The sequence below is a fragment of the Chroicocephalus ridibundus genome, chromosome 1, assembly GCF_963924245.1.
Source record: "Chroicocephalus ridibundus chromosome 1, bChrRid1.1, whole genome shotgun sequence".
Taxonomy (NCBI): Eukaryota; Metazoa; Chordata; class Aves; order Charadriiformes; family Laridae; genus Chroicocephalus; species Chroicocephalus ridibundus.
Window position 1 is genome coordinate 118,639,134 of NC_086284.1, and position 16,020 is coordinate 118,655,153.

General features: G+C 36.2%; 1 protein-coding gene across 6 annotated transcripts in view; it reads left to right on the forward strand.

Moving 5' to 3' along the window:
• The window catches only part of DCAF6 (DDB1 and CUL4 associated factor 6), a 104,185-nt gene that overhangs the window by 69,372 nt on the left and 18,793 nt on the right, over window positions 1–16,020 (forward strand). For 4 of the 6 annotated variants that reach the window (XM_063348596.1, XM_063348614.1, XM_063348623.1 and 1 more), the window contains 5 exons: window positions 2,433–2,538; window positions 6,262–6,377; window positions 7,071–7,154; window positions 7,326–7,647; window positions 12,560–12,601. In XM_063348596.1, coding sequence (XP_063204666.1) covers window positions 2,433–2,538; window positions 6,262–6,377; window positions 7,071–7,154; window positions 7,326–7,647; window positions 12,560–12,601 — 670 coding nt within the window. The remainder of the gene's footprint in view (window positions 1–2,432; window positions 2,539–6,261; window positions 6,378–7,070; window positions 7,155–7,325; window positions 7,648–12,559; window positions 12,602–16,020) is intronic. The other 2 variants (XM_063348606.1, XM_063348642.1) reach the window with 1 other exon arrangement.

The following is a 16,020-nucleotide window of genomic DNA, read 5'->3' on the forward strand; positions in this document are numbered from 1 at the left end:
GTTTTTGTAGATTTAAGAAAAAGCTATTAACAATATGGTTTTAACAGCTACTTGTCTCCAGAAATATGTAAAAATAATTTCTCAGTTAGTCAGTGCCCTCTTTGGAAAGTCTACAGCAATTCTTCCAACTTACGGTGTGTGAATAAATGTAAGCATCGCTTTCACAGTAAGCATAGAGGACAGTTTTTATGCATCTTGGTTAAATTTTTTGATGTTTAGATTTTAAGACAGGAAAGCACTGTTATGTTAATACAGTCTGAGCTTTATAACGCAAGCCTAATATTCAATTAAGTTCATTATATGATAGCAATGTTTGGTTACTTTGGTCAGTAATATTAACTAGTTTTGTGGTGAAGCAAATGTTGTATAACAGTATCAAATTACAGTATAGTCACTGTTTGGTGGCTGTCTTGGACTACTCAAGGCAGTAAATTGTCTGTCTTTAACTATCTGGCTTCCTGATCCAAAGATACGTCTTGTCTGTACCTATTACAAGGAAGGTAAAGGATTCTTCAACTATGTAATTTTTTGACTCTTTCAGTGTCCAGCTCCTGCTGACTTGTGCAGTATCTTGCAACAATCAGTATTTGTACTTGCTTACGAAGGGATGCTTGAAGTTTGGACAGACTTTTATACTAAGAGATGCTTGCTGATAGGTTGACAAAAACCATAGAAAGCACCTGGTTAGTTAAGAAAGAACACGTCATTTTCATTCAAAATATCTATAAAATATTTTCTTACACTTGTTTCTTTTCTTACTCAGATTATTTCAGGAACTGGAAACCTTGCTTTTGATCAGTTCTATCCTTGCTCCACTCTAACAAGAGTGTAACTGGAACCTTTATTTTAGAGAGGCTATGAAATTTTCTTTGCATAGGGTGAGGCCCATGCCTTATGCATGATTAGGATCATGGTTGTAATTGATTAATTCTCTTTCACATTTTTTACAGGGTTTTTGTGTGTTGGTTTAATTAGTTGTTTGGGGTTTTTTAATTTCTCTTCAGAATATGTAGGAATACATATTTAAAATTCTTCGGAGCAGCCAATTGTTGCTCTGATCCTGTGAGTGGGCTTCTGCCTGTCAGTAGTTTAAAAATATGAGCATTGATCATTAGGTTAAATTCTCATGTGCTATTTCATAGTTCCTATAACTTAGTTATATTTTTAAAAAGAAATATCCTATGGCAGTATTGTAGCCATTACTGTTTTAATAATAGCTTTTATAGTGGGGGAATTTGTTGTTTGTGCTTGAATCAAGCATTAGATTTTAATTGATGTTTACCCAAAGATGATCTGAAGGTTTTACTTTTTTAAAGTGTCACTCTGCTGCCAATACTGCAACTATACTTATAGTCAAATTTCTGTACTATATAAACCAAAGAAAACATGGTATGTTTTTGTCCAAACAGTCCCGATATGAAAAGCTCAGCATTCATGAAAAGCAAGACTACTTAGACTACTTGGCAGTCATTTGAGTGGTGCCTAATACTAACTAAGCTCTCGGATCTGAGTTCTGAGAGAATGGCACCGCTGTACTGAGGCTTAATCTGATGGTACTTTCCATTAACTTCTTAGTATTGCCCAAGCCCGACTTCAGTATTAGTGGCAATTGTGCCATACGTATAGCTAGATTGTGGCCACGAATTTTACTCAGGAGTGGTAGGTGGATGGATATTATTGAGTAGTTCTGCTTTGAAGGAGCCCACTCGTAAAACTGTATATGCAGCACATGTTTGGCAGACTTGCTGTGGTTTTCAATTTAATTCACTTTTGTTGCTTTTGGACATTGTGAATAGTTTGATTTGCAAATACTCCCCTTCTGCTTACCATTATTATAATAGGAAAAGTTTTTTAAACCTGAAGCTCTCAGAACATGAATTTACAGGTTTTTTGACAACTAGCTGGCAATTTACAGCAGGTCTAAGGATATTGGTAGTTGACTGGGTTCTAAGAAAAAAAAGTAAAGGGGATGGTGATTTTTCTAGATCAGTGATTGTGTCTAGATCTCATAATCTTTTTTTCATGTCTATTTACTGAGGCAAAAAAGACTAAACACCACTTCCAAAAACATTTTATATTCTTATTCTTAATATACTTGATAGAAAAGGGATCTGCTTATGAAGGATAATACTGTGTGTACACATACCTATCTGCAGTTTTATTTACCTGCAGGTAAAAAAATCTGCATCTTCTTTGTTTGCTCTTATAAATACAAATAATTTTAGGCCATTTTTAAAGCATTGCAAATTTGGTGTGTTTACTCTGAAAGTTTTTAACTTTTTGCTTGGGCTGTAAGTGATCTTAAATATACATTGTACATGTTACTACCATATTTGGCCTCTGTTGGGATAATTAAATGACTTTTCAGAATTATAACAGCTTTATGTATGTTACTGATGCCCATCCAAACTTTATCAACCCCGTATTTACAGAGAATGATAAGCCACGAACAGGAACAGGTGAACCAGTTTTAAGTTTGCACTACAGTACAGAAGGAACGACTACGAGCACGATAAAACTGGACTTCACCGATGAGTGGTAAGAAGTTAATTTTGGTTTTGACTGATTATTGATCAGCACATATCACTAACACTCGTCTAGCATAGATACAGATAAATTATTTTTTCTGTATGGTATATGTATATTTTTAGGTGTATATAGACAATTTGAAATGGCTGTAGTCCTTAATACATTCAGCAGGTAGAAGACAGTCATGCTTTAACATTAAATTTATGCAAGAGGTTCTTGTTGCTATACTTACTGTGAATCTTTTTAATGCTAACATAATTTGGAACACGCTGCCTTCTTCAAACCCTAGCATAATATAAGTGTTCACTATCTTACTAAAGCAGGGTAATATAGTGATGGAAAGGTGGCTCGTGCTTAAGTTTTTATTCTCTGCTCTACCAGACTTCTCATATGGTATTCTGCAAATTAGTCTTTCTGTGGCACAGTTCTTGAGTTGTAAAATAGTGAAATCAGTATTTTTGTGTCTGAGGAGTGTTGATGAATGCATATGATTAAAATATCAACTTTGTGGCTCACTTAGATATTACAGTGATGGAATCGTTTTCAGGTAATAAGTGCATACTGTCTAATTGGCCTGACTTACTTGGTTTTGTATCTAGAGCATCTCAGGATCTCCCAAAACAACAACAATCGTTATTCCATCTCCTCTTAACTTCTATTCCTTTGCTTATGTTTTCAAAATTATTGTAGACGACAGTAAGTAGAAATGCTTGTTGGCATGTTTTACTGTAGGGGGGGAAAAAACCCCAACCACATTTAGCTACTTTTAAGTGCTGTGGCTTTAGAAATAAAACATACACCTTGCCGATAGCAGTTTGGAAACTTTAAACAGTGTAAACAGTGTGTTTTCACAAGAATGAAGACTTTGCCCATGTGAATCTGAAATACTGTGACAGTTATGTTCAGCCATTCTATCAGACTGCATTTCTATTTAGAGTCCAAATTCAGCAAGCTTTGAAATAATTGGGTTTGCTGTAATGCTTTTAACTAATTCTGCATTTAGTTTTGTAGTCATTTTTGTTTCATGTTTAGGATAGGCAAATTTCACAAGAGTAACAGAGCATTAGCAAATGTTTTGTCCATTTATTCTAGTGGGGTTTTTTAATGTAACACTAAACTATTACTAGCACTCTATCACAGAAAACAAATTAACACTTTGTTTCTGTGCTTATTTTAAACAAAAATTTGAAAAATGCATTTTACACTTCAAACAGTTAATGATATAAGTGATTCTGAAGATGGAAAATTTGAATGAACAACTACCTCAAAAACAATATTAAGAAAAAGTAGAGTGGGAATGGAGATGAGGAACATTACTCGTTACAAAAATCTGTAATTGGGGAAGTAAGACTAAGTGAAAACTACTAAAACTTAACTTCATGTATGTATTCTGCCTAATAGCAAATATTTTAACAAATCTCTTGGGCCGAGGGTTAGCACCATATGAATGACAAATGTCAAATATAACGCCAAAGGAGAACAAAGGACTAAACATTGTGATCTTTTAAGACTAAGGGTAGCAATATTCAAGGCTTTAGGACAGTTCTGATAGAAAGGTATATTAAAACAAGCAGTACATGGGAAATAAATTAAAATTATGGGAACTAGAATATGCATAATGCAATACCTTTTATTTAACAGACTAATGGCTTCTAGAAACGTATGGTGTAACAGAGAGAAACTGTCTGGATTTCCAGAAAGTATTTGATTCTTTGCTGCATGTTGAACTCCTGTTCAAAGCAGGACAGATAGATCAATAAAGAAACTGAACATGGTGGTAAGCTAACTTAATGGAGCTTTTGTAGTAGAGTAGTGTGGGTAGGGAGAAGAAGCAGCGTTTCGTAGCAGGTCAAAGTTGCAAGGCATTGTCAGTTCAGAGGCTAACTAAAAACGTTGTGCCAAAGAATGGAATAATAAAAGTAGGATGCCATTCCATATAACAAAATGATGCAGTTGAGGATGAATAACAAAAATCTAATCTGAAAGTTGGGAGTGTTGTGAAAATGAAATGGAGGAAGACATGGACCTACCAGTCGCTTCATTCTCAATATAATGCAGCTACTAGAAAGGCAAGTATGATTCTAGATGTCACCAGCTGGGAGACTTCAGCCGAGGATGAGAATTACTGATGCTGCTATTCATTTCTGCTTTGCTTTGTGACTTAGAATGCTGTGACTTAGAATGCTGTGTGCAATCTTCATCATGCTTTCGAGAAAACTAATTTGAATTGGCAGAGTTTCAAATAAGGGTTACGCGGCGAACTGGGGAAACAGAAAGTCTACTATGGAAGCAGATAGTAGGACTTAGCGTAACAAAAGCACAGGGTGTTATTTTGCTCTCTCAAAAACATCCTCTTTGTGTAACTGCTGGTGTGAAAAATAACATTTAAGTAAAAATTAAAGCAGAGTAAAACATGAACGTAAATTAGCATTGAGCTAGAAAGTAGATTCCTAAGAGTAAAAAAAAAAAATAATCTTAGTGCTTAGACTGTGATTTAAGTTCATAAAAGTGGTTATATCATATGATACATGAAATAGCAAAAATCCTTGACTTTGTGTCTAGCAGTACCCTTCTTGTCTGTCCATTCAGAAACAATGCTGAAAATTCTTGATTTAGAAGAAATATTCTAAGGGCTAAAAAAATTTTCCACATAATCCAAATCCAGTACAGCAATGAAACAGGATATTGCTCATCAAGATGAGTAAAAGCTTTCATATTTAATGTAAAAATAAAAGTACTGAAGTCTATACTAGATTCTCAAGAATCTAGACTAAACATGATTTATGCTGCTTCTAGCAATGTAGCATATAAAATAATTTAGTAATAACCTACACAGATAGGAAGGTACTTGTAACAATATAGTCTAAGTTCTTGAGAATCATGCTTATAATTCTCTTAACTCATTTTTGTTTCCACTTTTGTCCAGCAATTTGCCTAAGTTTGAGCCACAACACAGATGTGGGTCAGGAGAGAATGGGAAAGCTCAGGAACAAGGCTTTGCATTTCCTAAAATAAGGTCTTCTCTAGAGAGTCTAAAAAACATTAGTTTTGATGACATTCAGAACAGCAGTGTTACATATTTCCTGAGGAATAATTTTCCTTATTGTAAACAGAAATCGGTGTTCCACAATAATTATCTAAACATGAATGGGGAGTAAATCTCAAGTACCAGCTTATAGTAAATCTTGAGAAATAACAAAACTTTGAGGACTGAAAACCAACATGAGAAATCCGTGCCTCAAAAGGTACAGGAATGATAGTTAATAGTGAAGAACCTGGAGAATTTTATCTGAATCAGTTTGGGTTTTTTTTGGATGGGATAAGATTATGTATTAGTGCTCAACTGACAGCTTGTAATACCTTTAATAAGATCTCTGATCATTTATACATGTAAAAAACTTGTAAATAGTGGAAGAGAGCAAATCCTTTTGAGTTCTCACAATATTTTGAAAAGCAATGAAGAAATCCTTTAAGGATTAAAAAAATAAAAAAGACAGGAAGGAGAGAACTGGGTTCTGTGATGCAGAGGAATAGTGTGGGATGAGTGGCGATGGATATAACAAAAGCTTTGAAATTGCTGTGAAGGATGTTACTTGTAGCTGCTCCCAGGAGCCATTGAATTGTCAGACTGCAGTGAGAAAGATGATGGTGGTCAGGCTGTGCCATTGCAATGATCTTCTCTCTTTACATTCTTTCTAAATTTTTTTTTTTTTTTGCATGTTACGTTGTCAGGAGCAGCACAAATTCAAGCTCTAGAGGGAGCGGAAGTCATTGCAAAACTGAAGACCAAGAAGACTCTGTAAAAACAAAAGCCTCGGAAGAGTCAGGGCCTGAAGATGAAGAAACAAGTAAGATACAGCATTATTTCTGTAATGTTAAGGTAAAAATTCTGCTCTCCTATGTTCATGACTACCATTGAACACAATGGGAATCTCATACACATGCATATGAAGGCAGAGTACAGTCATAATAGAAAGTGAGTTTTCTTAGGAAAGGAAAAGATACGAACCTGAGATAGTTGCAAATAAATATAAACAAAATTAACTTATCCTGCGATAGGTATTTCCTTACGTTTCTTTCAAGCTTTCACCATATTTTGTTACATGCGGTAGTCTTGCTCAATTCATTGCCGAAAGGGCAGTCAAGTCAAATGACTGGTTCCAGAGAAATGTTTTATAAAAAAATAAAATCCCTTTTAATAGAGGGATAACTTAATTTCTGTCTTCAGAAGTAATAGCCTTCAGTAAGTGATCATCTGTTTAAACAGTATTAATGCTGGTTTTGTAGCTAAAGTGCTCATAGCACAGGATATTAAGTATATTAAGGAACAAGAAAGAAATACTTTTTTCTTTTTTAATGTATTGACCTGGGCAACTAGATAGGACTATATATACTGACATTTATGTGATTAGTAAAGTAACATGTGGACTGTGAAGGGGTTTGGTTTGATCTAGGAGTGCTAGTATCACGTAGACTTTCTTACATTATAGATGTGCATCTAAATGAAATCATGTATTTTAATATTAAGTTGTTTAATTCAGGAGTTCCTGATGAATCTCACGAGGAAGATGCAAGTGCTGAAGAACTGAAAAGTACAGATGAAACCGTGGTGACAACAGAAGCAAGTATGTATCTGTACTCTTTCAAATATAGTTATATGAAGTAGAGAATGAAAAACTAAGTATCCAATGTAAATTCAGTATGCATAATTTAACTTCTGTGACCATTTATAATGTCTTCTAAAATAGGCTATAATCATCAATGCTGTGACTATTTTCCCCATTATTTTCTGTTAGCTGTATCAGATAAACCCGGTCCTGAGCATTCTGGAATACAACTAGAAGAAAATGGCCCCAATGTTGATGCCGTCTCTGGAAATGCAGAGGAAGAAGCCTCCTGTGAAAAAAGTACAAATCAAGAAATTTCAAGTGAAAGTACTGAATCCACTGCCAACTCGCTTGCTGCAAACGATGAACCTCAGCCACACCCAGAATCCTCAGGGCTTGCAGCTCCAGACGAGTCCTCTACCAGGACCTCAGCTCTCCAAGAAACTGATGATAGTGATGATGATCCTGTTCTGATCCCTGGGGCAAGGTATCGAGGAGGACCAGGACACAGGTTAGGGGAATACTTATCTCTACTATTGCTTGGCAAAATGCATTTTATTTTTTTTTAAATGGAAGATCTAGAAACCCATGCTTCATATCCTTAATTAAAATAAGTTGTTCTTTGACAAGTAGCCAAGAGCTTGATGGCTGAGTCTAATTTGTCTGTATGTAAGATATGTATCGCTATATTTTCCCTCCTAGCCAGGCAAGCTCCTACAGATCTAATACCTGTTTGTGCTTTTTTCTTGCCTGCTAAATACCCCATTGCTAAGTATTTGCAGTTCTTTTTTTTCTTTTTTTTTTTTTTTTATTATTCTCCCTATAGTCTTAAGTATAGAAAGATCATTTGTGTACAGGGACCTGCATTTTCTTTCAACTGTACTTTAGGTGTTCTTACTTTGTCAAAGCAAGAGCTTTTAACTGTTGTTGTTCAGGAACGCTGTGTTTGTCCGTAGTATATACATTAAGACTGATGTGTTCAATTTTTCATTCTTACTACTTTTTTTCTGAAGGAGAAACTCTGTAATCCTTTTCCTTTTGTTGGTTATTGAATATCAGTATGTCCAGCAGTAAAAAAAAAAAGGTAGATTACTAGCTGTTGTCAGTAATAAAAAATGCATTTAGTAAGCGTTGTGTATTTTTTTTCTTGTAAAATATAAACAGCTGTACATACTTGTTTGATCATTCAGTAAACTTAGCCCCCAATTTGGTATTGCTGGTTTAATACTTTTGTTCGCTAATTTCAATTCTTGGACTTTTTAAAAGCTGTAATAATTATTTAAGCAACATCTCTATTGCTAGACTTAAGTGAATACCTTTTTTACTTGTTTTAGATGTTACGTAACCTGGTATCAGATGCCGTAGCTTTACTCCTATCCTGTTCAAAGGCGGCAGCATTTTCTTGCTATTAATTTCTTACGCTAGCAATGCAAATTCTTTACAGGAAGCATTACAGTACGTATTCATTAGGAAATCAGAAGGAACTTAATAGTTATGTATAGAAAAGGTTTTGAGTAATTTGCAGTTAAAAAAAAAAAAAGCCATAAGCCACCACATTGTCAGTAGTGACAAAAAGAACAGTCTGGTCATGCATTACATAGCACGAGTAATTCTGCTCACTAAATGACTGTTTTTATGAAGAAGCCAATATATACAGATTCTGTCTTAATCCATTAATTTTCCATGCAATACTAAGTAGCTGTAGATAAATATCTAATGGCAGAAATAGTTTCCGCTGCAAAGCCAATGTTTATTATGATCTAGTGATTGAGGAGCAAGCTGTGAAAAGCCCTGCAATTTTAATCCCATTTTTGTTTTCAAGCAGGATTCTTGGCTTCTCTTCATGCACCTTACGTTGTCTTTATGATGTAATAGTTTTTGTAGTAATGTAATAAGAATGACATAACACATAGCTGTTACAATTTCCCACTAGTGGGGATGTCTTAAGTGAAGCCACACTTCACCTGACAGGCCTGTAGCAGTTCAAATTTATCACATAGGAAGGATCATTCAACTAAATTAATGATTAAAATTCTTTAAGGAGCCCCCTGCTCCCTTACTCTTCCCCCGAACAAAATCTGGCAAAAGTTGCTGTGTAGTTGATACTGGTTTAGGATCGCCTCCAGGCTTTCCTTACTCAGGTTTAATGCCTGACCACTTCGTTTTGTTCTGCTTTTGTGTGTGTGCGAGCAGTAAAGTTTTCTAGTTTTAACTTCTGGTCAGTCAGATACATGTTTACATTACATTCCCTTCTATTCTTCTGGTTTCAGGAGTTTCTAAATGCCCTCTGAGATACTAAAGAAAAGTAAGACATCCTATGTGTGCTCAAAGGAATTTGTATTTCCAGAGAGAAAGCAAGCCCTGGTGGTCTCAAAGGCTAGCTATAAGCACTCTTTGTATTTATAGCTCATATGAAATAGGGTGAAAGGAACTGGAAGTCCTTTCTACTACTATGACAGTTTTTATAGCATATAATCCCTTTCATAAATTGATCAAAGTTACATAAAATCCCTCTGGCCCCATAACTAGTGGGAAGCCACCTCAAAACATTGCTGCTATAATTGACTAAAATTAGTAATTTTATTTTGTGCTAACATACTGTTTCAAATGAAATAATTTTTTTCATGCCCAGCACTTACCATTTGAATGATGTTCATCCTGTCCATTTTCAGCTTTTGTCTCACTAGACTGAGTGCCAAGTTTTTCTCACTCTTAGCAGTAAAAACTTGTGGGTTTCCTGCCATAATGCTGGTTCCTGTCTGTGCTCCTCCATGTTCCACTTCTTTCCTGAATATGGTAGACCAAAATTATGCACACTGCACTGTTTGGATTTTGCTAGGATTAATAGTATGAGGATTACTCTTGGTCTAAAGAAGATTCTCTGAAACACAAGTGAGCTGTAGTTATATCCTTCTCCTGTCTTGTTTATGGCTGTCTCATAGTAGTGGCTTGTGGTCAGACACAAGATCAGTTAGTATATTGAAGTCTTTCCTACTTTGTCATTTCTAATTAATGTGTTCTTATCTTTCACCAGAAGGAAGCTCAGAAGTGTGACTGTCAATTTTATACTACTGAATTTCTACCCACCTCTTTTTCTCAAGATCCTACAGTCCCCTCTCTATTCATAAAGTTACCCAACCTCATGTCCTCAATGCACTGCATGAGTACATTCCTACATTTTGCTCAAAGACTATCAGCAATATATTAAACAAAATTGCCTGACAGACTGGTGCTTAACTCCACCAGTGTGCTTCCTATAGGCTTACATCTTCTCGTTTCTCACTTAGTAAATTGTGTTATCTAACAATTCCTTTACTAAATCTCATTTTCTCAAGTTTATCTAATAATTTAGTTTTGGATGTGTCAACCTGTAAGATAATTAATGGCATTAATAGAGAAGTAATAAAGCAGATTTTTCTCTTTCTAGAATATTTAGGGGGGAGCTGCTTCGTGGTTTTTTGTTTGTTTCTTTTTTCCTTTCTGGAGAAGGTTATACGGCTAGCCTGCAATGATCTACATCTTGTGAACCTGTTGTATGCAGTGGCAAAACAAATGTTTAATTCTAATTTTTCTCTAGGAAAAAAAAAAAGAGGCTGTAGCCTTCTGAAATAGAATGCTAAAAGCTGTTTGATTAATAAACCTTTTCTAATATATAGCGTTACTTGTTTTATCTCCAATCAGTTTTATGTTTCTTTAGGTTGTGTTTTTATATATCTAATAACTAGCTATTGTTTATATTGAGGAGAAACTCCTCAGTTGGGGAAATGAGATAAAGGAAACTGTCTCAGAGTCATTTTCCCACTGGAAAGTACAACTTTCTTCACTGAGAAAGGAAGGGTAGACTTCTGATTCTGTGCTCTGAAATCATGGTCTTAAACTTCCTCTTAAGGAAAAGAAGTGGCAGAAACACTCTTTCTGATAGCTCAGTTGACAGTACCTGCAGTTAAATAAATGGAGAACTTCCTGCTGCATCAACTCCTCTAATCTCACTTTAGTTTTAGTAAATGGATGTAGATTTCACATTTATGAATAGAACATTGTCCATTTTGCAGAGCTTTAACGTTTGCAGAGCTTCCATTATTTGAATTTTGTTTGGGTACAAATACAACTTTTAATGTTTTCAAATGGAGGATTAGGTCTTTTTCTCTCTTACATAATCTGAGAGTAGATACAAGGGACATATTATCTTTTTGTGGATGCTTATAAGTCTCAAAACACAGTGAGGATAGATAGTTTCTCACCAACTAACCTGCAATTGAACGGTCAGGAAAGCCTGTGGAACAGATACAGAAACACAAAGTTTGTATCCGCTTTAATATTTTGAAAAGGTTTTAGAATAGTAGCAGCAAAATGTGTAGAAATGCCATGATCCTTTGGTTGATAAATTGCTAAGACAGCTGAATGTTGACTAGGAATCATCTAGGAATATTTTTGACACAGAAGGACGTTACTTTGAAAGAAATAATTGAGAATGTGACATCTGACTTTTTTTCTGTAGCATTTCTGTAGCGACTGAGCATCACTTATAGGAATGGTGAAGATCAGTGACTAAAAGAAGCTAAATAGTTATTTAATTTTATTATTGTCATCGGGCTAGTCAATACATGCTCTTTGTAACAACATGTATAAGTAATTGTACAGAATATTTCTAAATTTAAAAAAAATGAAACCTGTTGTGTACATCAGAACAGTTTAACTAGATACTCAACAGAAAAAATAACCTTCGGGTCATTTTAGGGAGTCCACAGGAAAAGATCCCTTCTCTTACAAATATGAGGAGACACACAGGTTTTTAAGTCTCGAAGTATGCATATAGCATATCTTCTTTAAAATTTACGAAGTCCAACAAATTTAGTTGGAACAGAGATGGATAGATAATATGGCTTGCTTTAGCACCATACTTTGTAATCCGGGGGGGTGGGGGGTGGGATAAGGGGGGGAATCTATGCAAAATGTATGTTCTTTATGCACAGAGAGTGCAATTTTTAGTGGATTGATCTTAATTTTCATAAATTAGTCAAAACAGCTGAGGGCTGCTTTCCTGCTTAAACAACTGAATTAGTTTTGTTTGGACTTTGCCAGAAGCTGATCTATGAGCAGAGGCTAAGCCTGGAAAATGTTAAACTAGTAGGTTAAAATTTCAAACAAATATTTATGTAAAATGGAAATAATTATGCAGCTGCTTCCACTTCTGCTACGATCTGTGAAGAATTATTGCATTTTGTAAGATCAACTTTGTGTACTGATGTGTAATCTAAATACTATTTTTTCTGAAATCAAAATAGTCTCATATACTAACACATTGAGGAGAAGGAGTCTTCTCAGTTGGAATACATACAGCGCATTTTGTAACAGATGCTAACCTTTTAAAAATATGATACGTAGCATTTTTGAATGACTTCAGTTGTTGTTCCCTTTACTAGATATAATATCAGAGGAACAGCGATAGGTGATAGAATAATGAGGTAATTAATTATTTTCTTCCTCCCCCCCCTCCTTTTTATTGCCATATAATGGATTTATCAGGTTCTTGTTTCTCATATCTAACTGGCATTTTAAGAATTCCTATACTTTAAATGCTATGAATTACAGAGCATATTGTTTGAGTTATATTTAGCTGCATGTATTGCATGGAAACTGAAAAGAAATGGCAGTGTATACATTTAACAACCTATTAACCTTTTTATTGTGTGCCATAGAAATTAATGGAATTTGAAAAGTGTGTAGTTTGTGAAAAACAAATACTTTTTTTTTTTTTTTTTTTTAATTCAGCTGCTGAGGAATGTGTCCTATTTGCATGTGCCACTGCTGACTTGCTTTGTCTGGTAGTAGAGAACACCCATTTCTGGACAAAAATATAAGAATACATGTATTGAAGGCCATTTATATTTTTTGCCTGAACAAGGTTATGGAACTGAGCATAATTATTAAAGCTATATTTGATAATACATATTTACCAAGATACATGCTACATCTTATACAATATTTCTTTTAATGAAGTTAAATGAAAAAGTCACTTGATCTCATATTCTTCATTGAAATACTTAAATGAATTAATTGTTGGGCAATTGTGTTTGGCCACACGCCGTAAGAGGGAGAAACTATCTGTGGTGATTTAATGCCAAAGGCTATATATAGAGGAAATGGCACAAAATAATGATGAAAATTAACACCTTGGCTTTGTGTGGTTGGAAAGGAAAAGACTCGGGATATGGTTTCATAAAAGACTTAGCCTGACTCCTATATTTTAAATGCCTACAGGAAAATAGCGCAGGCATGTATTTCTTTGTCTTATGTTCCAGTCTTATCTGCAATTGGAATACATGGAGTTAACTCATTAACTTTCTTAAAGGTTCAGGAATCTGTGTACTTTTTGAACTTTAAATTTCACAATAGGCATTCTTTCTATATTAAACATGCTTACCATGGAGTTCTTTGGCTCTTCAGAACAACCCATGGGAATATTTGTTTCTTATTAGTATAAACTTAATATAAAAATGAATGATGCATTCAGCATAGAATTTTTTATTGGTATATTTTTCTCTGATTTTCATTGTCATTCTGCACCATATCAGGTGAAAATTCAAAAATGTTTTGTAGCTGAGAATAGTTGAAACATTGATTGTGTTGGAAGGCTGGGAAATAACTTAGAAGTGCATTACAGTAAACATTTCCTTTTGTGTGATCAGCAAGTAAAATAACCTGAGCTTTAGGGTAGAGTTGATGTGCTGTTAACGTGATGGTTTTGCCCTTGTTTTTGAACTATCTTAATGCTTAAAATTTGAGAGCAGTAGTAAATCTCTTCCATAGGTTCAAAGGCTTCTAAAGGAACATGGTTATTTGTTAATTAAAATCAGAAATATAATCAAATCTTGATATTTAGAAAAGGGATCTATTTTAACATGGTGGTTGTGGGTTAACCCTGGCAGGCAGCTCAGCCCCACACACAACTGCTTTCTCACTCTCCCCCAGTGTGATGAGGGAGAAAATCAGAAGGGTAAAATAGTGAGAGAACTCATGGGTTGAGGTAAAGACCACTACTATGGCTTATTAATTTGTCACCTTCCTGAGCTGGATTTGACTTTGGTGATGATAGCCAGCTCGTTAAGACATGCGGTTGGAATTCTTGGGCAGGAGCATGGTAGCTGGCAGGTGGATTCCTCTATGTGGTCAATGAAGAAACGACCACAGGGCATCTGAGAAACATGTTCTAAATTAATGGTTATAAGCCTTAGGTTCCCTGCAGGTTTTTTTTTGGACAGGTAAAATAGTTCAAATGAGAAGATGGCAACAAGAGAGGAAAAAAAATAGTATCTCAACTTGAAAGAGCAGAAGAGAGGGAACCAGGGTTTCTGGTACTTAGCAAAAAAAGACAATGTTTCTCTGTGTGCAAGTAAATTTGGAAATGTAAGAAGTGACAAAAATCTTTAATACTGGAAGAATCGCTACTGAGCTCAATACTTAACGCAGAGCTGAGGCACAAGGGATGGAAAAAGGAAGCAAGTACACATGAACTTTACAGCCAACTGTTGCAGCCTAGTTCAGGGAGACTGATCCATCTGCGATAATGGTGTTTGGAAGAAGCAGGGTTATCTAGGGTATCAGATTAATCTTATGGCAGCCAGTACATCTGGACCTCTAGTGGAACACAGTTTGTAGCAGAATTCCTGTAGGTTATTTACAGATACAGTTGATGGAGAATTGTTTTCGGTTTCCCTCTTTTGAAAAACATATCATTAATTTTGACTGTCTCTCTTCGAACTAGTAGATGACTGCAGTTGTTTTAAAACATGCAGGACTAGTTAGCCAGAAATTGTGAAGCTATGTAGGGAAAAAATCAGGAGGGCCAAAGCCCAGCTAGAACTAAACCTGGCTTCTGTTGTCAAGGACAACAAAAAAAGTTTCTATAAATATATTAGCAATAAGAAGAGGACTAAGGATTATCTCTGTCCTCTAGTAGATGGGGCCGGCAACATAGTGACCAAGGATGAGGAAAAGGCTGAGGTACTTAATGAAGTCTTTGCCTCAGTCTTCAGCAGCAGGACCAGTTGTTCCCTGAGCACCCAGACCCCTGAGCTAGAAGACAGGGATGGGGAGCAGAATGAAGCCCCTGTAATCCAAAGGGAAACGGTGAGGGACCTGCTTCAGCACCTGGAGGTGCACAAATCTATGGGGCCGGATGGGATCCACCCAAGGGTATTGAAAGAGCTGGCGGAGGTGCTCGCCAGGCTACTTGGTATCATTTATGAGCAGTCCTGGACAACCTGGGAGGTCCCAGCTGACTGGAGGTTAGCAAATGTGACACCCATCCACAAGAAGGGCCGGAAGGAGGATCCGGGGAACTACAGGCCAGTCAGTCTGACCTTGGTGCCTGGGAAGGTCATGGAACAGATCCTCCTCAGTGCCATTACACGGCACATGCAGGAGAACAGGGTGATCAGGCCCAGTCAGCATGGGTTTGTGAAGGGCAGGTCATGCCTATCAAACCTAATATCCTTCTGTGATAAGGTGACCCACTTAGTGGATGAGGGAAAAGCTGTGGATGTTATCTACTTGGATTTTTGCAAAGCTTTTGACACCGTTTCCCACAGCATTCTCCTGGAGAAACTGGCTGCTCATGGCCTGGACAGGTGTACTCTTCGCTGGGTAAAAAACTGGCTGGATGGCCATGCCCAGAGAGTGGTGGTAAATGGAGTTAAATCCAGTTGGTGTCCAGACACAAGTGGTGTCCCCCAGGGCTCGGTGCTGGGGCCGGTTCTCTTTAATATCTTTATCAATGATCTGGATGAAGGGATCGAATGCACCCTCAGTAAGTTCGCAGATGACACTAAACTGGGCGGGCGTGTTGATCTGCTTGAGGGTAGGTTGGCTCTGCAGAGGGATC